Here is a 22,830-nt window from a genome sequence, read left to right as displayed (position 1 = left end):
GTACGACCCGGTGTCCTGCGCGTCCGCCTTCCCCGCTTTTCGTCAAACATGGCGCCGATGTTAGTACCGCTGAAATGCGGTTTTCACCTGGAAAGACGAAAATTAGCGCTGCTTCTGCGACAGACGAGCTCGTATCACGTTTGGAATAGGAGTCGGGAGGGCAACTGGAAGGACCACCAACTTCAAAACACATATCAGGTGAGGGAATGTCCGCCTGGGAGGGAAAGAGGGAAGGACATCATGTTTGTGGTGTGTGTCGGCACACAAGGGCAGACAGAAAACGTGCGCCGCACTAACTTTGAGAAAAGTTGTCTCGTGTTGTGTTGACAGTATTTTCATGACGTCACTATTTACCATTAATGTCACGTTGATATAATGCCCGACAAGTCTGTGTCCAACTTTGAAACACTGTCCGGTAGTTAGCTGCCTGGCTAACTCAATAATAACCGCCACTCGTGTGACGTCGTTTGTTTACATTATCCAACAATCAGAAATGATTGCATCAGGTTGAGGTTTTGTCATAGATCAGGCTGCAGGTCAAGCATAAAGCTTTAAAACACTGCCACTGTTTACCTTGGTCACACTTTGCCCAGATCTGAGTCACGTGTTGTGACTGCAGACGACTGACAAGGAGTCAACATCGGAGATAAGACAAGCGGTCGGTTCTCCCACCCGCAAGACCTCATGTCACTGACCATGACGTCAGCTGTTTTGTCAGAAAACGTTCCTTCTCATTTCCACAGTTACTTACTGACTTAGTTCATTGTTTTGTGTTCAGTTCTCATGAAGTGTGAGCGTGTTTCACCTTCAACAAACACCTATTAAACAAATGACTATGCCGCTAATTATACAATAAATCATATTTGTTGACCTTTTGTACTGCTCAATTTGGCTTTGTCAAGTTGTCTGTTATAGTAATAATAACAAAACAATAATACGTATAATATGACATCATAAGAACAAACGATACTGCCTGACAAGCATCATTATTATTTTTTATTATTAATGATCAGCCCAAATAAAAGGTGGGCAGATTCATTCTTTATAACTATTAAAACACTCCATTCTTCAAAAATATGTTGGCTGTGAATACATGCAATTGTAAGGAAAACATGTCGGCCCATTCATTTTACTCGGTAAACAATTGTGTGTTTGCGGAACTCTATAAATGCAACACAGAGTCTAAGCTCTCCGCTTTTTTGCATTGCAAAGAAACCATTTACCTGGTGTGTTTGTCAGTGTTAACTCGTTCACGGTTTTACATGGGATCTGATGGGGATCTGATGCAAATAATGCCATGAAATTGTTTTATTTTACATCATGCGGCTCACAGTGGTTTTAATGTCATTGATTTAAATGCTCATAGCAACATCCAGCTAATGTTGCCTTTGCAAAAACCGCCAAAGAGGCCCAACTTGCTCCTTTCCATGAAACCTGTATTTGTTCTGCATGTCCTCACCTCTTGCCTAATCCGTGTCAACCCCGCAAACATATTTGCGCACATGGAACGTTTTGTCTAACTCTTTACTATGACAGCTATTCAGATTTGGATTTCTCTTTTGCTTCAGCTGAGTTCCCACCCACATCTGCGAAAAGCAACATGGAGCACAAGCAGGAGCCAAAACGCTCGTCAGATCTTGGAGGCAGCCAAGGTACGTTTGTTTGATAATAATGAGTAATCTCGGAAAATAAAGGCTCCCACACCAGTCGTTCTCTGAGCCTTGAAAAATATATGCCCTTAAAACCTAAACAGAGTGTAACAGTACATCACGTTTGCTCAGCATTTACAGATTACAGACAAAAGAACGTGTTGGCATGGGAATGCAGGAGGTGGACTGAACGCAGATCCAAAAAATGTGGTGAGTATTGCTTCTCCTTTTGGAGCCCACATCTTTGAACGTTGATTTCCTGAATGTGCGCACGCTAAGCGGTAAAAGCGCACAGCATACATGCAAATTTAAATGCAGGTGAACCTCAAATAAATGTTCAACCTCTGTATTGATTTAGTGAGCAATTGTTTTCTCTTCCGTCAATCAGTGCTGGTTCTCAACATACAAGCCAACAGCACAAGTAAGCAGAGCCTGTGACTCTGTTCTAACTGTAGCGTGATATAAATCACATATGACTGGCTAATCAATGTCTAATTGATGCATCAGGTTTGAAAAAAAGACACATTTCAACAATTGACCAGTTCATTACACCATGCAAATGTTGCCTACTCGTCATCACTTGTAACACCTTTCAATGTCAAACGTTTCGATCTGAATGGCAACTCATTTTCTCCACAATATGTATTTTTGGCCGACTGCATGTTTTTCACTCGTGTGCACGCTCAGCGCAGGAAGCCTCAGTCATGCATTCATGATTCAACGTTAATCCCCCTCTCTTTGGAGTGCCACATCTTGCTTGATTGTGTTTGATTAAAGCCAGGTGTTGGGCACAGTTTCACTGTAATTTGTTTGGAGGTGCTGCCACGCACTGCTGCTGTATGGCACCGCCACCATATTGAGCGGATTAGAGGAATTAATGCATATTCTCTGGCCTGCAGCATCTCCCCATGGCAGGTGTGTGGTGGAGCGTGGGTAAACAGGCACGTCCGTGCCAGTGTGCTCTCAAACCCTGCATGGGACGATGGGCGAGGATTTGTAGTGTCAGATCAGAGCTGCCCAGGGACGCTGCGAGATGCTACCCAGAGATCCTTATTGATATTCACTAATCCATGTTTGTACCCAGGCAACCGTCTTTAGGTTATTGTCACAAATCCATTGGATATCAGTCACCGCTTTCCAAGTGGTGGCAAAACTTGTAACACATAGAAAATATCAGAGATTTCACATTAAAGTAACTTAAATTCACTTCCTTTTTTTGACTCTTGCACAATGTGTGTAATGTGGTGAAAAAAAAACTTGACTTGCGTTTCCTTAATCTTCCCAGCTGAACGAGATCAATTCAACAAAGATCCTGTCTGCGATGCTGACGTACGTGTGGCCAAAGGACAGACCGGACCTGCGGGCCCGAGTTGCCATCTCACTGGGCCTGCTCGCCGGAGCCAAGGTGAAGTATAATAATAGTTATCTCGTCTCTCATCTCTCCTCTCAGTCCAATCAAGTTGTTGTCGTGAGGTCACAGCCAGGTGTCCGGCCGGCCGTGTCCATTTTAAACTATTCCCAAAAAGTGGAAGGGAAAGAATAAAATGTGTCATTTTAGAATTTGAGAAACAGAAAATATTTTCAAAGCTTAAATGAAGTCTGATGAAAATGAAAAAGAAAGTTGAGATACGATACTAATATCTAAATAGGACTTTCATTATCAGGGTCATTATGTATGAATGAGGTGCATTTTACTGTCACACTGAAAAACAGCTCTCCAATAAATTATAACTCTCCCCTCACATACATACATGCACACAAAGAAACAAAACAAAGCCTTTTCTTTGTTGAAATATTTATTTTCCTTTGCATACAGCAGCCTGTTTGCTGACATATTTCTTTAGCACCAGAGAGTCTCTTTAAGTTTGATTGGTATGTTTTAGATATTTTAAAACAAGCTGCTTTTGCAGCACAGCTGTCACACGCGGTTATGACAGAGCGGCTGATGGCAATCTCCAAATCGCCCAACAAACAGCTTCCACCTCCTCGATCTTCTTCTAAAAATATGCATGTATTGTTTATGATGAAAGGGTTTGTAAAGTGGACGGTTGCCTGGAGTGATGGCGGCATACGTGACACTGCAGTGCACTGCAGCCTTCAAAGTATTTTTCTTTTTTTTTTTTTCATTAGTTTGTTCTCTCTGACTGCTGTCCTCTGGCAACGGTTCCGTAAATGAACGCCCACCATTCACATCTGCTCCACCGTGCAGAACTTAAATTCAGACTCATTTACAGGTGCTGTTTTCGGAAAAAATTAATTGCAGGAATCAATCAGGGCCTGATGTATTTTACTTTTCTTTTATTTGATAGTATCTAATTCAGTCCTTGGGAAAACAATCAAATTCGCAACTCCTAAGTAATCACGTTCTGCTGCTCCACAGCATGTCTCTGTCTGTGCCGGAGACGAGAGGGAAACGCACACAGCGTCACTTTTTATTCTACGTCCTGCCTATGCTGAAGCCAGTCTTAAGATCTCGTCTGTGCTGAAAACCACCAGCCGTGCGACGGCAATTTTTTTAATCAATGGCATAATTAGGTGGTTGCACTGAATCACACCTCTGCTCTTTGCAAAAAAAAACCCTCAAATAACTACCTGTCCTTTCTGATGCTGTTTTACACCCTATCTGTGATATTTCGAAGACAACTGAATCCAGCTGGCGCAGCCTTATCGCAGTTTAGTGCTAAAAGTGAGGCCCTGGGTTTTCACAGCCGGGGCCATTTTTCCTGTCAGCTTCCCTTGTTTATGTTTTTCCTTGAGAAACTCGGAGGACATTTATTGCCTCTAACACCCCGTGCATTAAGTGCGAGCCCGGGAGATCCAGCTTATCGAGTGAATACGCCACATTCTCGCGCGTCCTATGACATTCGCGGTGTTCGCATGTTTCCTTTTCACAATAATATAATTTTTTTTTGAAGTCGCAAACACTGTGCCCCGGGTCTTCGAATGACATGGGGGGGGTGGGTCTCCATTAAAAAAAAAATAAAATCCTGTGTGTGTGTGTGTGTGTGTGTGTGCGTGCGCGCACAGCGGCGGCGCTCGCTTTGTGTCCTAATGCAGAGAAAGCTGCCTCGCCTCAGCCACGCAGCTGTCCTTGTGCTTTTAATTAGCTCTAATAACCATTTCAATTCCATTAACAGAGAGCACCAGCACCTTACAGGCACCGACACACACACACACACACACACACACACACAGCATGAATAAATACACAGTGCAAATGCATTTATATTCCTCAGTATGTCTGCCTATTGACTTATGTTGGTTTTACTCCCTGCCATAGCGGAAATCCATATTTCCATGCGCACAGGATCCATACATATGTAAGCAGAGAGGCACTGCGGAGGGCTTTAGAAAAATGGCACTAGAATAGATTGTACACATGTCTGTCTAATAGGCAGTTTGAGTCCGCGTCCTCCCCTAGCGAACCCCACCCTCCCCTCCCCTCCCCACACACAACCCCAACCTCATCTTCTCCGTCTGCCCCCCCCCCACACAGATCACCAATGTGATGGTGCCCTTCATGTTTAAGTATGCGGTGGACGAGCTCAACCAGATGTCGGGACACATGCTGAACCTGAATGACGCGCCAAGCACCGTGGCTACCATGGCAACGGCCGTGCTGATTGGCTGTAAGTCCCCCGACTTGGGTTTCACTGGCAGGTGCCACACAGACTCATCGGACGGGCTGGGGTGGGCAAATGCGGGACTATTATCTTCAGGCTGACCTTTCCCAAACGCGTCGGTATCATCGGCGCAGCGCGACTCGTCCCCTCCGCCTGACATTATTTACATTATGAGCTCGGGGGGGCCTCGCCTCGCATCAATGCGCGCCGCCAGTTTCTTTTTTTTTTTTTTTTCGTATGATACTCGCTGCCCTCCCCGTGGGCGAACCCGCGGCGCTTGATACATTTCTGAAGCGATAAAGTGATGGTGGTGAATTTGCTTCTGAAGATGCTCAGGTATTTCTGCGTTATGCAAAGGCCAGGGATGTTTCTTTCACTCCGGCCTTTCACAGCGCCTCCCCCCCTCCCCCATTGTCTGTCACGAAATGGAGAGGTCTGAGTTGACATTTCTGTGAATGTGAAGGTCCGTCATGAGGTCAGAATTTTTCTAACTGAGTTTTTGTTAAATAGAAAATGTATTTGGGGGAGGGAAATGAAAGTTTTTTTTTTTTTATATTCCTCAAATCAGTTTTGGCCTTCAGCGGCGGTCGGTTTGGACACAGCGCGTACCGAGCCTTGTTCCCCACCGCGACGCATCTTTCACACTAGCGCACAAAAAAAAATAAGCCCCGGAAGGCTCGGGGGAAAATTAAGACGACGCGGGTGAATGAAGGAAGCGCTCACCAAAGGAAGGATTTTAATTTTTCCTTTTCTCTTTCTGCCCTCCTTCTCACAACTCTGAGCTGCAGCCGCTCTGACGAGCGCAGTTTGGCTGAAAGGGCTGCACAGTGCTCACCCTACCTTGTCAGATGTGTGGACACATTGTTCATTAGCCGAGCATTCCCATTTAACGCCACATTACGCCTCCCCCACCCCCCAAGAAGGAGGCAAACGGTGTGATTATAACCCCACGACTTTGGTCTCGGGCTGCACGTTCACGCCGCTCGGCGGAATCACCTGAGGGTAGCCGTGTGTCATTGAAACACAGATTAATATTAATTTGAGACAGTCGTGCCAGCCATCTGCCTGTAAAACCGTTTATGAGGAGCGGCTACATGACTGCAGGGGGGGTTGGGGCTCGCAATCGGTTTGGTGGTTTTTATTGTTTTAGTTCTTCATTTTAGGTCAAATTCCCCACAGAAATGTGCACACGTGTAAAAACAAAAAACCCAGCCTGTCTTTGCAGAGGAGGAGGCTGCTGGCACCCACATTATTCACACAGGTCAGCCAGGGAGAGTCTAGACAGCGGTGAGATTAGGCCTGTTGAAAGACAACTCATTCTCACTTCTCTCTGCAGTGCTCTTATTAAAACCCGCCTCTCTCCCCTCCTCCGGTATTCTGCTCACACATGTAGCCGCAACCTCCGCCGGCACAGCGGACAGGCTCGTGCGCACTCCAGAGCTCCTCAGCCCGCCTCAGCCTGCAGTGCGCTGGCCTGTCATAACAGTTGAGGCTCCACACGGCGTCCCGCGTTGTAATTACCGCGGCTCGGGCCAGGATGCTGTTGCTGCAGTGGTGGTGCAGAGAAGCGGAGACGGTGATGTGGAAACGTTGCCCACTAGCCCCGGCGCCGTGGTGCACATTGCGTTACAGTCTGTTACTTTCATCCCAGAATCCTCTCTTCTTCTCCTCTCCTCTCCCCAGACGGCGCCTCCCGGGCCTGCGCCGCCTTCTTCAACGAGCTGAGGAACACCGTGTTCGGCAAGGTGGCCCAGAGCTCCATCCGGCGCATCGCCAAGAACGTCTTCCTGCACTTGCACAATCTGGACCTGGGCTTCCATCTCAGCCGCCAGACGGGGGCGCTGTCCAAGGCCATCGACCGCGGCACGCGGGGCATCTCCTTTGTGCTCAGCGCGCTCATCTTCAACCTGGGCCCCACCGTCTTCGAGATGGGCCTTGTCAGTGCCATTCTGGTGAGACTTCAAAAGGAGAACGTCGGCCGCCACCAGAAAACTCGCCGACCCCTTAGCCGCGTTCAGACTGCCGGGCCAAAATCCGATTTTTAGGCCATCCAGATTGAAACCGGATGGCTCTTTTATAGTCTGAACGGTCACAAATCACATGATTTTTTGCAAAACGGATTGAAACCACCTTGGGGAGGTAGTTTCAAATAACATTTGGATAGATGTTCTCAGTGTGAACAGCTCCAAACACACCGATGGGTTTTGGTCTGTGACGTCACTCTACACGACGCAAGACTCAATGCGCCCGACCGGAGAGCGCCATTCCAGGTAACGTAATGGAGCGGACAGAATTAGTAGGAAACGGCAGTCCCTGAACAGTCATCCCTAAAAATCTGATTTGCGAGGGAATCCGATTCGAATCGGATTCGCCTGCAGTCTGAACGCAGCCCTTGTGTCGCTGTCTTAGTCCACGTCCGCTCAGGACCCTTGCGTCACCTTGACACTCGTCGCAGCAGCTCCTCCGGAAATTAATTTTGAGGATATTGTCTCATTTGCATTCCAAATGGAACGCCAATCCCCATGAACTTTTCATGGCAACAAAGAGCCCCATTAGTGGCAATGATGAATCCCAAAGCTTTGCGGCAGCTTAATACCCTTCTGTGAAGTGCGCCTTGAACAGATGCCCCTCTCCCTGTCTTCCGCCCCCCCCTCCCCTTAGGCCACTAGTGGGAGAGTGGCTCTTCTTTAGCTTCCTGCTATCACTCCGCTCTGGACCATAATGTCCGTTCGTCTGCATTAAGACTTCATTGGCCCAACAGTGGAAGCATTAGCGCGATTGGTACTTGTGGCTCCCCCTCCGTTTGAAACACTCCATATTATGGAGGGATAAGCGAAAGTGGCACATGCTCGCAAGTGGCTTGTGACGCAAAACGTCGCTGTTGATTTGAGTACCTCCACATGTTTTCATTTCATTTTCATTTTTTCACTCTTCCCCTTTTCTTCTTCCACAGTATTACAAGTGTGGCGCACAATTTGCAGCAGTGACCTTGGCCACCTTGTCTGCATACACCGCCTTCACCGTCCTCTTCACTCAGTGGAGGTAACTTGCCAAGGATGGTTGTCTTTGTCCAGTGTCTGTCGGCTTGGCTTAAATGTCCCTGCTTTGTTTTGTTTTGTTGTCTTTTTGCTTATGTGTGCCGTCCCTGATTATCACAATTCGACAACAAATGGCCTTCGGTTGAAAATGTACGTAAAAAGTACTGAGGTGTGTGTGTGTGTGTGTGTGTGTGTGTGTGTGTGTGTGTGTGTGCGTGCGTGCACAGGACACGCTTTCGGATAGAAATGAACAAAGCAGACAATGAAGCTGGCAACGCTGCTATTGACTCGCTCCTCAACTATGAAACTGTTAAGGTGAGTTTCTCCTCTCTCAAACACACACACACACACAGACACACACACGCACGCACTCCCCAAGCCACACTTCCCATCCCTCATCCATCTTCCATTAGTCGCCGCCTTCCCCCTTTTACAATTGCCTCTCTCGACTCTTCCTCGTCTATTCAGCCCGGCGGAGAACTTTGATTTGAACAAATATTTACTTGTCCACGGTGAGAGCGTCTCACCTCAGTGAATGACACTGTCACAATTTGCCGTGTCGCCAGGAAGAAAAGGATTTTGTCGCTCCCTCTCTGACTTCCCTTCCCTTCCGCTTTGCGTGCGGAACTCTCTGTCATGGCAAGTTCACATTAAACTCACGAGTCGCGCCTTTGTGCCCGTCTTTGTGGAAAGGCTGCTTTTATGGTCTAAAGACTGCTTTGCTTCAGGGTCGTCCTTTCCCCTCTCGTTACTATGCGGCAGTGTGACTTTCACGGTTGTACCGCAGGTACGTATTAGGAGTGCGGTCACAAAACTTTAGGTTGAGTGTAATCCTCTAACATCCAATAGATGGTAAGTTTCAGTTGTTAATGTTTCAGCCTATTGTTCAGCTTGTCTCTCCAAACAACAATGTCACATACACACAGAGCAGTTCACTTTCTGTAGAATATTAATAAATCAATAAAATTGATGAGTTAGTGAATGTTCCGAAATATTATTGAATTCATTTTATTTAATTGCCAACAGTATACAATGGATTTTTATTATTTTTGGCATTTCATCTCTGGTCAGATTTGAGGCCCTCATTCCTCAGGCACATTCTTCATGTCCGTCTATGGAGGAGCCTGTGTCAGTGTCAGTGTCAGTGCGCTTTGCCTGTCCCTCTACCTGGAGGTGAGATTAGCATCCCAGCGAGTTCTGGGTTTGGAACCTTGTTCTGCAGTGAGATGATCAATGCAATTCGTTGTAGCCGGCGGAGGCCGTCATGTCATGGCAGACCGGGTAGTGTAGCCCTTTCCAGTGAGGTATCGATCGGCAATAATAAGAGCGAGTCAACAAATCATTGTCTCTTTATTAAAAAGCTGCTCTAAAGACTTTAAAGAGGTCAGCGTTTTACGCCGCACATACATTAGTCAATATTCGTTATTAAGGTAACGCTGCGTTCCGTCTGCCTCTTCTTGCGGCTCGTTGCGTCAAAGGCACGTTAGTACACGGAGGTCACGGGTGCAACTATTGATTGTTTTATGGTGCGTGTTTAATAATTGAGCGCCGGCGCGAGTCGCCACGTTCCGGTCGCCGGTGCGACGGCGGGAAACAGCAAGTCTTTTGTGGCCGTGATGAAAACTCAACCGACGTATCAGGCTTTGATTCATTTGCTTTGGAAATGGCTTTTGAAGATTCAATCAGAGGGTGTTTGTCTCTGTCAATAAGCTAATCAAAAAAACAAAACAAATGAAAGTCCTTTAGCTTTTGGAGACGCCGCCGCCGCCGCTGTCGTTTGTAGCACTTCCTTAAACCACCGGGCCTCTGATTTTCTCCTTCCTCTGTTCATCCTCGCTTTCATTAATGGAATCAAAACAGAATTTTGGCACCACACAGCCAGGACAACTTTCCTTGCTTGGTTAATATTAACGTGGATTGTGGGCTGAGTTGTATTACCACTGAACGCCACCCCGTGGTTTTGAGAAGACGCATCAGCGGACGTCGTGTCGCTCAGCTGCACAGTTTGTTGTGAATCTTCATCCGCCGCTCGCAAGCCTCCTTCGAGGTAACCTCAGTTCATATATAATCATTACGCCCCCCCCCCCCCCTTCCCCACCCCCTCCCTCTCCCAGTTTGGGGCTCTTTGTCTGTTGCTCCAGTTATATTTCAGTACCCGTGTTATTTCCTTTGCCGTATTATTTTGCGGCCTGTTTTCCTTAATGTTTTGCTCCGTGTTGTTTTGTGTCATCTGTGCCAATGCGGCCGGATTTAGCATCACTCTGAGCTGTGAGTGTGCATATGTAATTAGATCTCCGCCCACTCAGAAATCCGTTCCACTTTCACAAAAGGGCTGGAATGAGAACCTGAACACGGCGCCTCACGCTTGCCTCTGTTTTGCCTTCCGCGCCGCACTACTGTCTTACCGTCTCTCCGTCTCTCTCTCTCTCTCCCTCTCTCTCTCTCTCTCTCGCTCTCTCTCCCTCGTCCTCCTGCACGCTGGCTCCTCTCTGATTTCCAGCGTTTGCCCGTATGCAAATCAGCGGCAAGTCAGCGGCAGCGCTCGGCACCGCTGCCGTTAGCAAGAGAAGCAAATCGCCCACTTAACCAGAGCAGAGGAACAATAGTGCAAACTAAACAAACAGCGGCATTAGGTAATTGGCTTAGGGGGCTGGGTGTTGGTTGTTGTGATTGCACCATGGATTTATTTGGATAACTTAGAAACTGATACATGATGCGGTTTTAATCTTTTTTTTTTTTCTCTCCTTGCCCTTCCGAGCAGTGGGTGCCTGTCTTTACAATTAGAGCCGCTTGTGCGATGCACCTCGCAGCGATCCGCGCTCGCTGGTAGGTGTGCGCGCCAACCGTTGCAGATTGTAAACAAAAGGACTGACAATTAATACCCGGCTCCATTTATTTTGCTCTTTGTCTCGACAGCATTCAAGCTCACATAAAATAACAATCACCTGCAATGCATCTTGTGTCTTTTTCTGTCTCAATTTTCTCCAAAATGTGTCCCAATCACTTCACACAAGCCCAAGCTTGGAGACCAGGTTCAGTGTGTGGATCGTATTTCACTCAGAGCATCTGGTCCAGATGCATTAGATTAATGGGGAAAGACATGAGAAAGTGCTCTGGAGGGAGCTCAGGCTTTGCCCCCGAGCGATGGTGAAGAACAAATGCCTCCCTGAGGCAGACTGGGCTGCAACCCCGACCCTCCCTGCCCTCCAAGCTGTCTTTACCTTTCACCCACCTTCAAAAGATATTTTGTGTTTGACTCATTTTTCCACTCACAAGTTTTCCTTCCCGCTTCCTCTTCTATCTCTCTGCCCTCACTCACCTCCCCCCTCCTCTTGGCTGCAGTACTTCAACAACGAGAAGTACGAAGCCGAGCGCTACGACGGCTTCCTGAAGACCTACGAGTCGGCCTCGCTGAAAACCACCACCACCCTGGCCATGCTCAACTTTGGCCAGAGCGCCATCTTCAGTGTGGGCCTGACCGGAATCATGTTGCTGGCCAGCCAAGGCATCACTGCAGGTGGGTGAGTTAGGCACTCTGGAGAAGCGACTTCCTGCTTGATTTTCGGCAGCATGTGGCAAGTTGAGCTTTTTAATCTGGCCCGCCCAACTTTAGGAAATAACATTAATAGTAAGTAAGTCATAAAATAGCTTTTTAAGAGTAATTTCAATAAAGAGCTAAATACTATGGGTTCCAAAGACAGATATTTTGTTGGAACTTTGCTTTTGTTCATTTTTAATTGACATGTTTTCTACAGATCCCATGATAGACTTTATTCTCCTATGAGGCCAAAACACTCCATCCATCTGCTCCTGCTCCGGCCCCTCTGTCAATTTTTAGAACCCCAATGTGGCCCCACCAGTCACAAAGTTTGCCCACCGCTGCACTGATGATAACCAAAAACACGACTGTTGGTTCTTAGATCACGTTGTTCTCCTTTTTTTTTTTTTTTACTACTGTTTTTTTGTACTGAGGCCAGTCGATGAAAGGTTGCAGCTACGACTTGAGGGCAGAGGAATCTGAGCAATGTTCTCGCTCCTTGTGTTTCTAGTGTTTATGCAGAGCCGACTAACTAGTCCTGTCAGTCCACACTCTGCCTTTCAAAGAGGCCAAGCACTGACACGTTACAGCCGCCGTGCCGTTTACGTGAAACAGACAGTGCATCCTGATGAAATACGGAGGGAAACTTGAGTTTGTTTTACAGGTATTATTCAGTGATGTGTGCAAAAGTGACAGATGCGTTGCTGCGGGGATGTTTTTAAACGGCAGCAAACCATACATATTAAAACGCATCTCAGCAGTGGGCAGATATGCTGACTATATTTGGCAGGGTTCTTGGAATGGCAGAAGAAAGATGATGACACCTGGGTTTAAAGGTACAAATTTACCATTACCGGCACAGAGGTAACCTTCCCCGCGTCTGGTGATTAGCGTTCCGCGGTGAGGGGAGATGACGGAGGGAAATGAAAACAGTGGCTGAAATGGAATGATAGAAGCAGGCAGAAACAAAGCACAGGGAGCGAGAAAACAAGTGGCACGAATCGCAGATTAAAAAAAAACAAAACAGAAATGCCCTGGATGCCGAAAAGTAAATCACAGTGGGCGGACGCGGACTCGGACTTTAATGCGCATTGTTTTCCATAACTTAAAAAGCAGAATCAATGTATCGCTTGTTGCTTCTTCCACGCGACGCGACGCGAGAGAGAGAGAGAGAGAGAGAGAGTTGCTGAGTGACTGTGTGTTGCCGCGTGCCGTGCAGGGACGATGACGGTGGGAGACCTGGTGATGGTCAACGGCCTGCTCTTCCAGCTCTCCCTGCCCCTCAACTTCCTGGGCACAGTGTACCGGGAGACCCGGCAGGCCCTGATTGACATGAACACCCTCTTCACGCTGCTCAGCGTCGACACCAAGATCAAGGTAACTTGTCGCCCTGACACGGCCGCCTCCGCCTCGTCGCAACAAACAAATGGTGAAATTTGTTTTGCCGTTTTCTTGCATTTCCTCATCCCGTAACATTGGAACGTAGGCAATTATTTTTTATTACAGAAATAGAATTGAAAGTATGATTATTTTTTTTTCTTCATTCTTTGATAAAGAGGTTCAGCGGGTTTGAGGGCCTTCACACACTTGATGCATTTTACTTTTAAAATATGAATCTTTTGGTGCCAAATTCCGATATTCAAGAAAGCACATCTCTTCATTCATCATTTAGTACACTTGTGTCAAGATCTGAAGTTGCTGGTGATGGGCTTTCACATTATAGAGGCGTGAACTACCAAACCTTTGTGTACAAAAAAAGTGAAAATGAGTCAAATGTGGGGCTCCACTTGATTAAGATGATGCAGAAGATGGATCAGAATAAAGCAAATTGCAGCTTTTCTGCCAAGGATGCTGTCACCAAGGACGGAAACTTTGTTCAAATTTAAAACATCTGGTATTAAAAAAAAAAAAAAAAAAGTGTCGGCCTGGAACCGGCAACAAAATTTGCATCGTATCCAAAAGATTTTGAATGATGCCGAGGTTGAAGACGCTGCTGCACAGCTGCACAGCTGCATCGCTCCCCAGCCAGCGGCGAGACGCGGTCAAGCCACTTTAAGAGGCACAGCGTCTACGCTCCTGCGGCGCGCAGGCTGACATTTCCTTGCATCTACCTCAGCACGGCGTGTTAACAGGAAAAAGGTGCATTTAAGTGCGAATGCGAGTCTGCGTCCCCGCCATGCGAACGCCGTCGTGTAATTACACAGGGAGAAACGAATCTGTCCGGTTATTTTTCACTCATCACCAACACTCCTCCTCCATTGTGACGCCTGCTGGATGGCATCAAGCCATTACTATCTGATTTTTTTCCTTTTTTGGGGTGGGGTGGGAGTTTATTTTGCATATCTGTGTAAAACATTGGTCTATTATGTAGATGTACAATACCCCTCCCTTCCTTCGCCCCCCCTCGTTTTCTATTCAAATTGATGCAGAAAATCTGCAAAAAAAAGACAAAGTTTTGATTTATTTCTGCATCCGGCGGCTGAAATTATAATCTGTTTATACTAATGGACTTGATTTATTTGTGTAAATTGCTGAGGTGGATTGAGGTTTGCTGCTGACGGGTCGTTTGGGTAAAAAAAAAAACAACAACATTGTGCGCGGGGCTTTCACTCGCGGAGCGAGGACACGGCGTTGCGTGCTGCTGACCTTGGAACTACGTCTCGGCTCAGTATGTACCAAATGTTTTCACGCCTATTGATCCTTTCACTCTTGGCGCGAAGGCCAGTGTGCAGAGACCCAGATGGTCTTTTGAAAATGGCCTCTGTGGTCCACCCCCCCCCCCCCCTTTTTTTTTTTTCCCCCTGCTGTAAACGTATCTGCTTCCGCGTGCACGAGAACCGCATTCGCCCCGTGAGTGATGGCTCTTCGTCTCCCCGGTTTGCAAGGTGTTGAAGCGGCGTTGCATCATGTCGAGGCAGTCGTCTGCTATTGGCTCTTTTGCATCCGTTTCCTCTTAATCCCTGCGTTTCGAACCCCTTCTGATGTGTGTTTTCCCCCTCCCCCAGGAGAGGAATCTGGCCCTGCCGCTAACCATCGCGCCGCAGGAGGCCACGATACGCTTCGAGGACGTTTACTTCGAGTACTTGGAGGGCCAGAAGGTGTTAAACGGGGTGTCCTTCGAGGTGCCCGCCGGGAAGAAGGTGGCCATCGTCGGCGGCAGCGGCTGCGGGTAGGTCACCTCACGTTAAGCCGCCCGGGCCCCCGAGAGGCGGCCAGGTGTTGCGCGGCCTCAGTTGTATGTGGCGCGCAAGTCTTATCGCCAGACGTCGGCATCAGCGGCGGCGGCGGCACACTGCGGGGCGGGCGCAGCCTCGCAGGCAGAATCTCAGGCTGACAATTGGTTCCACGTCTGCTTGCAGGAAGAGCACCATTGTGCGCCTGTTGTTCCGCTTCTACGAGCCCCAGCAGGGGAACATCTACATCGCGGGGCATAATATCCGAGACGTCAGCCTCGACAGCCTGAGGAAGTGTTTGGGCGTCGTCCCACAGGTCTGCAGCACACACACACACACACACACACACACACAGACACACACACACACACACACACACACACACACACACACACACACACACACAGACACACACACACACACACACACACACTCAAATTATTAACAATGCACACACAGAAATGTTTTTTTTATGAATCAGTTTGTCTGGATTGATTATTATTATTTCAGTGATAATTGTATTTATTTGCAATTCATTTTGCTAATCACATACAACAAGAGGGCAGCGCAGAACAGTCAAACATCAGCAGCCACAACAGCATTGGAAATAAATAAGCATAAATGTGTTTTTTTGTGGAGTGTGCTCAGAGAGTGATCTGAACAGATGGTGCCAGAACAGTATTTTTGTCATTTGCGTTGTCGCTTTCTCCCTCCTACCCTTGCCTTTGTCTGCAGCCTGTGTTTTCTGCAGCAATAAAAAAAAAAAAAAAAAATTCTCTGAAGCCTGACTTTTATCCCTCTCTCCTCCCCTCCCCTCTTCTCTCCTCTCCTCCCCTCCATCGCTCTCTCTCCCCCTTCTGCATGGTTGTTGTTGCAGGATGCGGTCCTGTTTCACAACACCATCTTCTACAACCTGCAGTACGGCAACATCAACGCCTCCACGGAGGACGTGCACCGGGTGGCGCGTCTTGCCGGCATCCACGACGCCGTCCTCAGGATGCCCCACGGCTACGACACCCAGGTCGGGGAGCGGGGCCTCAAGCTGTCAGGTGCGCTGCACACTGCTGCTGCGTTACTTTGTTTAAACGTTGTTTCCCCCGCGGACACCAACTCCAAGCTTCCGAGCTCCCTTGACGTGGATAATACACAGAGCAATGACGAAACGCATTGTTTCAGTTCTCCTGGTAAATGTGAAGTTGGAAGTGTGTCTTAGTCATGATGATTTTATTATTGGTTTCTCATTCCGTTCTGTAAGTGAAAAACAAAACAAATCTTTGTTTTAGTTGTTTTCGTCACTGCTGAAGAAGAAGTAATGAAGCAGAAGGTTGTTATTAACCAGTTATTGACTCGTTGGCCAATAGGAATAAAGAATCGCTGCTCGTCTTTCAATGTTCACCATGCGCACATCCTCATTTCCGCGTAATGACGAGAAGATATGAAGCCAAGTGCAAGAGCCAGAAATCTTTTAATTGCCCTCCATCCCCTGCCAAGCATCTATATTATGACGGTAACCGCCATGCTGCATGTTTGGGAGGAATATTTTAGTTTGAACAGAGAAATATTGCAGTTTGCTCTTGGCTATATTAGAACTTGTTTAAATATGGCATTTTGGAGGTGAGAAAAAAAAACTCTTCATGAGCTGTTGTCAAGGGTGCAGAACTCATTTCTTTTGGCTTTATTGGTTGGTGAAATTCAGCTCGGATCTTCTCCTCAGCCCCCCCCCCCCCCTTTTTTTTTTTTTTTTTTTTGTGTTTGTCTTACGACAGAATTAGCTGGAAAGTCTGATATGTGACACTGTGACAAACAAGCCGAGATGGAAGGATAGGAGCAGTTGATCAGAGTTTGCTGCAGATACCAGCCGGTGCCTTTTGTGCGCTCCATGTGCAAAGAACAAAAGGATGACCCGGAATTTTTTGGGATCAATGCAGGAACGCAACTTTTAAGACAACGGAACATTGACTTTATTAGCACGATGACACATCAGGTGTATAAAGGCTGAAAAACAGTTTCCATATAGATTTTGTTAATGATGATGTCCTTTTAAATGCTTAACGTCTCTTAATGGTCACATATTCAGTTGCAATCAAAATGGATTTTTTTTTTTTTTTTTGCGTGTACAGGTTCAGTATTTATCACATGTGGCTCTCAGTCTCCTGCTGCCGCTCTGTTTTTCTCCCCTGGCTGGGCCATGTTGTCATGCCGATGAACCTTTTTTAAGAAACACATTTTCATAATGGCTCCATAGTGATGGAACATGACTGCTGCTGGAATCACTCATTTAGCCAAACGGGGGGGAATATCTGAGCAGATGAGTTTGCTTCCCACCCACCTACCTTCCTTGCCACCTAACACTCCCACCCTCCCCCGCCCTAATTAGCCCGACTTCGTCTTTGACAGCTGCCAGTTGAGTTTAAGGGGCCGTGTGCCGCGGCCGCTCGGCGGACAGTTGCGGACTGCGCGGCTGCTTCGCCTACTTAATTGCAGTTCTTGGCTGCCGCCGCTCGCGCGAGCGAGCTTTAAACCTAACAAAGGCCGAGTCAGACGCAGGAACGGAGGAATCTTTTTTTGTCCCGCTGCCTTTTGCGTTTTTTTTTTTTTTTTTTTTGCGCCTCAATTAAATGGAAGTCTGTTTTGGCCCTCTGAAGCATGTCGCATCACTGTTGTCTCAGTGGCGCTACCTCCATTTGAGGTAATTATCGGATGAGACGAGGATGCGAGGGAGAGGGCCGCTGCCACCGTCGCGTGTCTCAAACATTTTGTCTTCTTGCCTGGGCTTCTCACTCTTATTGACGGCATCTGTTGCTCAGTTTCTTGTCGGGTTTGTGTCGCAGGAGGGGAGAAGCAGCGTGTCGCCATCGCTCGGGCCATACTGAAAAATCCTCCCATCTTCTTGTACGATGAGGCCACGTCGTCCCTGGACTCCATCACAGAAGAGGTGGGTCTGACGCACGCACACACACACACACACACACTTACACACACACACACACACACACACGCACGCACAGCCTTGTACATTCCACATTCCATTTTTTGCACAGCGCCCGCGTGCACACTTAGCAGAACACGCACACCCACTCGGCTCACCACTGCGTCATCACATACCTGCTGTGACCACCACCACCAGCCCACCCTCCCATGACAACCTCACATCTCTCCCCTCACACACACACACACACACACACACACACACACCCCCCACAGCAACCCCTCCCGCTCTCCGCTGCCACCTGCCACTGCTTTCTCCCTCCTAATCTCCGGCTCGCCGTCGCAGCCCCGGCGTCTTTGTAAATGTTACATTTAATGAGAAAGTTCTCCGCTGCCTCTCTGAACTTCCAGGGGAGACAGTTACGCCAGTTACGGATGTTATTTGAGATTTCCGGTCGCTCCTCAGAGTGAGTGCTTTTTAAATGATCACATGCGAAGAGATGAAGAGGAGAAAAAAAAAAGGAGGTGGGGGGGCGTGAAAGTGCATTTACCCACAGCAGCGTTTCAACTGAGGCTGTTCTGACAATGTTTTTTTTTTTACATATACTGTACAGGCCAGTCAGAAGTGAGGATGCACCCTATGAATTTAATGTCTTTTCTTTACTTCTCTTGACTATTATTGACATTGCAGTTTCTCACTGAAGGCATCAAAACTACGTATGAACACACATGGAATTATGTGGGAAACAACAAAAGTCTAAAATAACTCAACGGTTTAGATTTCAATTCTTCAAAATATTCATTTTTCATAAACGGCATATTTAGAGTTATTGAACGTGTTTTTCTTTGCTGCATAATTACATATATCTCGCTCATATATTTGATGTCTTCAGTATCTATCTGCATGCATGAGAAAGTGTGTCCAAACTTTTGATTGGCAGTGTATATTTTCTAATGTTTCTATACATCTTGCACCAGGACTCCAGATGTGTCTTATTTTTGTGTGTGAGGTCATGCTCTGTTTTCCTCCTCCTGCTCCCAGAACATCTTGAGTTCCATGAGGGAGATGGTCAAGGAAAGGACGTCGGTGTTCATCGCCCACAGGCTGTCGACAATCGTGGATGCCGACGAGATCATTGTGCTGAAGGAGGTAAAAAAAAAAAAAAAACCTCCAGCCGCTCATTTTTATTTTGTTGGTTTTTTTTCAACCGCATATATTTATTCTTAAACTGGCCTCCTGCCTTTCTCTTACTAACAAACCCACTTGTCAGGAGTCGGGATCTTAAGCGGCGAGGACAACAGCCCGGTTTAGCCGGTAAACAGGAAATGTTAATTGCTCGTCCAATTAGACGATTTTTACATCGGAGGCAAAGCCGCCGACCTGCACTTTGCGCGACCTGCGCCGCCGTTCAGCCGCTCGCCGCCGCTTTCGCCACTCATTTTAAGTCACCTCTCCCACAACACGTACGTGATTATAACGCGCTTTGTTTGGCCGTTTTCTCATTAACTTCAACAACAACAGAATGCTGGTCGGAGGATTGAATGTATTATTTTCTCCATAAGGGCTCATTAAAGCAGTCAGACTCGAGTGGCTGTTTTGGTCAGATGGCGTGTCTTGTTTGTCTCGGTGACTAATAATGTATGGGCCGGCTTCCCAGACACTGCCGAGGCCTGATCCACAACTAAACACGTCTTTAGCAGGGATAGACGAGATGCTTCTGCACAGTTTTTTCTTTTCTTTTTTTTTTTTTCTCGTTGGATTTATTTGTATCCAGCTTAAGGTGCCTCACGAAAAAAAACAAAAAAACAACCCAGCAACTACGCCACTATTTCCTATTCCCCACTAAATACCAAACGCTACGTCAGGAGATGCTGCGAGTATTAAAGAGGAGACCTTCCAGCGGCACCAGAGGACCAGCCATTGAAGTTGCTTATCGCGATGAGCCAAAGCAAAGAGTGCGCGCCGAGGACAAATTGACCATCCCCCCCCCCCCTTTTTTTTTTTTTTTTCCAAAACCGGCGCTCCAGTCGCGTCGGATTAAATGAGAAGAGGCTCCCTTTGAACCGCGGCGTCCCCGTGATTTTTTTTCCCTGAGTCTGATGGCGGGGGATCAGAGGGTCGTGGCGGGGAAGCATGTTGTTGCGTGTGATGTCGCCACGGCGTTCGCCCGCTCTCACCAGTAGCAGGACTGCCTGGGGTGCTCATTAAAATAATGAGCGGAAGCAGTCACATGCTCGTCCTGGGTGCTCTAAGAGACGGTGCCAACACCTCTGCATGCTCATGGGTGGGAGGGGAGGTTAGGCGGGTTGGGGGGGCTCCTCCTTCATTTGTGTTCCTCTGTGTGGGAGGGATGCGCGCGTTTGTTGTGCGCTCATGTGCATGAGCGTGTTTTGCATAGGGATTTTTTTTTTTGTGTGTGTGTTGGTATCTATTTTGATCAGGACGGCCGTCGAGGAGGATTCTAGGAGTTTTTGGAATGCCGAGACTGCCGCTCAGGATGTTTAGCAGGTTGTCCAGTGGCTGAAAGGTCGGCGGTTCAAATCCCGCTCCATCCCAGTTCTGTCGTCGTGTCCTTGGGCAAAGATGCTGAACCCTAAATTGCTCCCGGTGGGGCTGGCAGCAGCCACCTATTGGTGTTGGAGTGTGTGAGTGAATGGGTGAATGAGAGGCCATTGTAAAACTGCGGTCACGCCAGCTGCGCTCCGGAAAGGCTCAGTCGGGCTATCTACACTTTAAAATTGAGTGCGCGTTTAAAACACCTCTTACGGTAAAGCGTACGAGGAGTTTTTTTTTTTTAAGTGTTTTCTGCAAACTCCACCAGATAATTGCTCTACATGTCCTCAACTGCCTCTGAGGTGATTTTCAACAGCGCCGCTGCTACTAGCGAGCCGTTGCTTTTTTTAAACACGCCGTGCTTTCGGTGTTCTTCTTCTTCTCCCGCATTCAGGGAGTAAACTTGCGGCGCCACACCAGGCCTGGCTTATGTACTGCATTGTTTTCAGTCCGTGTAAACGGGATTTTTTTTTTTCCGAGAGCATTTTCAAAAATGTGCGGTTTTGGCCCCCAAGTGCAGTCCATTCACCATTTCACCATTTGACCCCCCTGAAAACGCCTCCCTCTCTTCCTCCTCCTCCCCCACCAGGGCCGAGTGGCCGAGCGCGGCGACCACAGCACCCTGCTGGGCCAGCCGGGCAGCCTGTACGCCGAGCTGTGGAACACTCAGAACAGCCGCATCCTCAACAGCGGCGGCGGCGACCCGGGCGCCGGCCAGCCGCCCGCCCCGCGCCTCTCCCAGAAGGAGGAGGAGAGGAAGAAGCTGCAGGAGGAGATCCTCAACAACGTCAAGGGCTGCGGCAACTGCTCCTGCTGAGGGGAGCCTTCGCTCCTTCGTGACCCCCCACCACCCACCATCACCACCACGCCGGAGCCCTGGCGCCATCCAGGAAGTAGTCGGGCCCCACCACCACCACCACCACCACCACCACAGTTCCCTTGTCCATGTGACTGCCATCTCATCCTCCTCCTCTTCACAGAACCATGTGACTACCTCCTCTTCCTCCTCCTCCTCCTTTTAGTGTGAATAAAGGCCAGCGCTCGCCCAAGTAGAAAGAGGAGGAGCGGTTCAAGGAGCAAGTGTTGTCAGCACTGGCCGCCGTCCAGAGACGGAGCCTCCGTGCCACTTGCCATCGGCTGAAGCCAAGCGGCAGAGACCCTCGCGCGTCACACGCGAGACATCTGTTAGTGGACACGGCCGCGCACCTCCCCTCCCACCTCCTCTGGTTTTTTTTTTTTGGTGTTGTTGTTTGTGTCTTTGTGTCATCAGGTTTATTGATTTTTTTTTTCTCTCCTGCTGCTGCATTGAGAACAGATACACATACATATGCCTTGATGTCGAAGTACATACTTAATTATTATTTTATTTTTTTTAAATATCTCTGAATGAATCTGAGCTTGTAGATGGACGTTTTCATTTTGTCGTTCTTTTAATATCAAGACCCCTTCGCATATTATGGGAAGATAATATGTTTTTAGGTAACACACTGATGAGAGCTTTACGATCACGTTTTCGCCCAAGACGCCGTTTCTGCTCCCGTTTTAGAAATGTTAATTTGGAAAAAAACACTCGGCTCCTTTGGACCAAATAATGAAAAAAAAAACAAAAAAAACAAAACAAAACCCCAGAAAGACGTGAACAGGCAAAAAAACATCTCTGCAGTGAATTGGCAGTGCGTCACCGTCACACTCATGTAAATGTATCGCACAGTGACGCCAGACGGCTGCTGATAAATCATGAATGCTTCTCGCCACAACACAAGGAGACGACCTGAAAGCCTCCCGTCGGAGAATGTTTAGCGCTCGTTTGATTCACACTCGGTCAGCGGGCTCCCTTCGCATGGGAAAAAGTTTCCCGCCAATTCAGCCTTTTTGGATTGCGTGACGGGGGAGTTTAGAGACTTCTGCTTACGAAGGTGTCGGGTGAATATTTAAAAAAATAAATATACATCACAGTATGCGCACGTCCTCGTTTTCTTGAGGGCTGCCGTGGCTGCGGTGTGCACATTTTCTTCGCAACTTTAGTAAAATATTGTGTCTATAAATTAAAAATGAGATTATTTTGAGTCCTTGTAACTAAAAAAACACATGACGTTCAGCTGTTTTGTTTTTCTTTTTGCTTTGTTGCTCTGCATTCGCAGCTGACAGTTTGTACTCAGCAGACTCATCAATAAATGTTGGCTTTTGTCTAAGTTGCGCTTCCGTGTCTCTGCTTAACACGTTTTTGCCTTGTTGACCAAAAAAAAAGAAAAAAAAGAGGAGCAATTGCTTTTTTGTTTAAAGCTATGCACGAGCACATCATGCATTATGATGCTTGTATTTCTCTT

At 47.6% G+C, this 22,830-nt stretch overlaps 1 protein-coding gene across 1 annotated transcript; it reads left to right on the top strand.

Annotated features, from left to right (window-relative positions):
* Position 1: 1 nt before the first annotated feature.
* On the top strand, positions 2 to 22,695 carry abcb7 (ATP-binding cassette, sub-family B (MDR/TAP), member 7). The gene is made up of 16 exons (XM_076032855.1): positions 2 to 198; positions 1,569 to 1,652; positions 1,782 to 1,859; positions 2,935 to 3,054; positions 5,146 to 5,278; positions 6,956 to 7,224; positions 8,226 to 8,314; positions 8,538 to 8,625; positions 11,653 to 11,827; positions 13,068 to 13,225; positions 14,854 to 15,017; positions 15,208 to 15,337; positions 15,899 to 16,070; positions 17,853 to 17,956; positions 18,992 to 19,099; positions 21,093 to 22,695. The coding sequence occupies exons 1-16, from the start codon at positions 49 to 51 to the stop codon at positions 21,318 to 21,320; spliced, it is 2,250 nt and encodes a 749-aa protein (XP_075888970.1). The 5' UTR covers positions 2 to 48; the 3' UTR covers positions 21,321 to 22,695.
* Positions 22,696 to 22,830: the final 135 nt, after the last annotated feature.

Source organism: Nelusetta ayraudi, unplaced genomic scaffold (assembly GCF_046127955.1).
Source record: "Nelusetta ayraudi isolate G7.1 ecotype Tasmania unplaced genomic scaffold, CSIRO-AGI_Nayr_v1 ptg000039l, whole genome shotgun sequence".
NCBI classification, from domain to species: Eukaryota; Metazoa; Chordata; class Actinopteri; order Tetraodontiformes; family Monacanthidae; genus Nelusetta; species Nelusetta ayraudi.
Note: the sequence above shows the minus strand (reverse complement) of the source record. Positions and strands in the feature narration are given on the sequence as shown.

Coding starts and splice junctions, on each gene's coding strand:
- abcb7 (XM_076032855.1), top strand. CDS start 49: ATGGCGCCGATGTTAGTACCGCTGAAATGCGGTTTTCACCTGGAAAGA. Junction 5,279..6,955: donor AACGGCCGTGCTGATTGGCT/GTAAGTCCCCCG, acceptor TCCTCTCCCCAG/ACGGCGCCTCCCGGGCCTGC. Junction 8,626..11,652: donor TCAACTATGAAACTGTTAAG/GTGAGTTTCTCC, acceptor TCTTGGCTGCAG/TACTTCAACAACGAGAAGTA.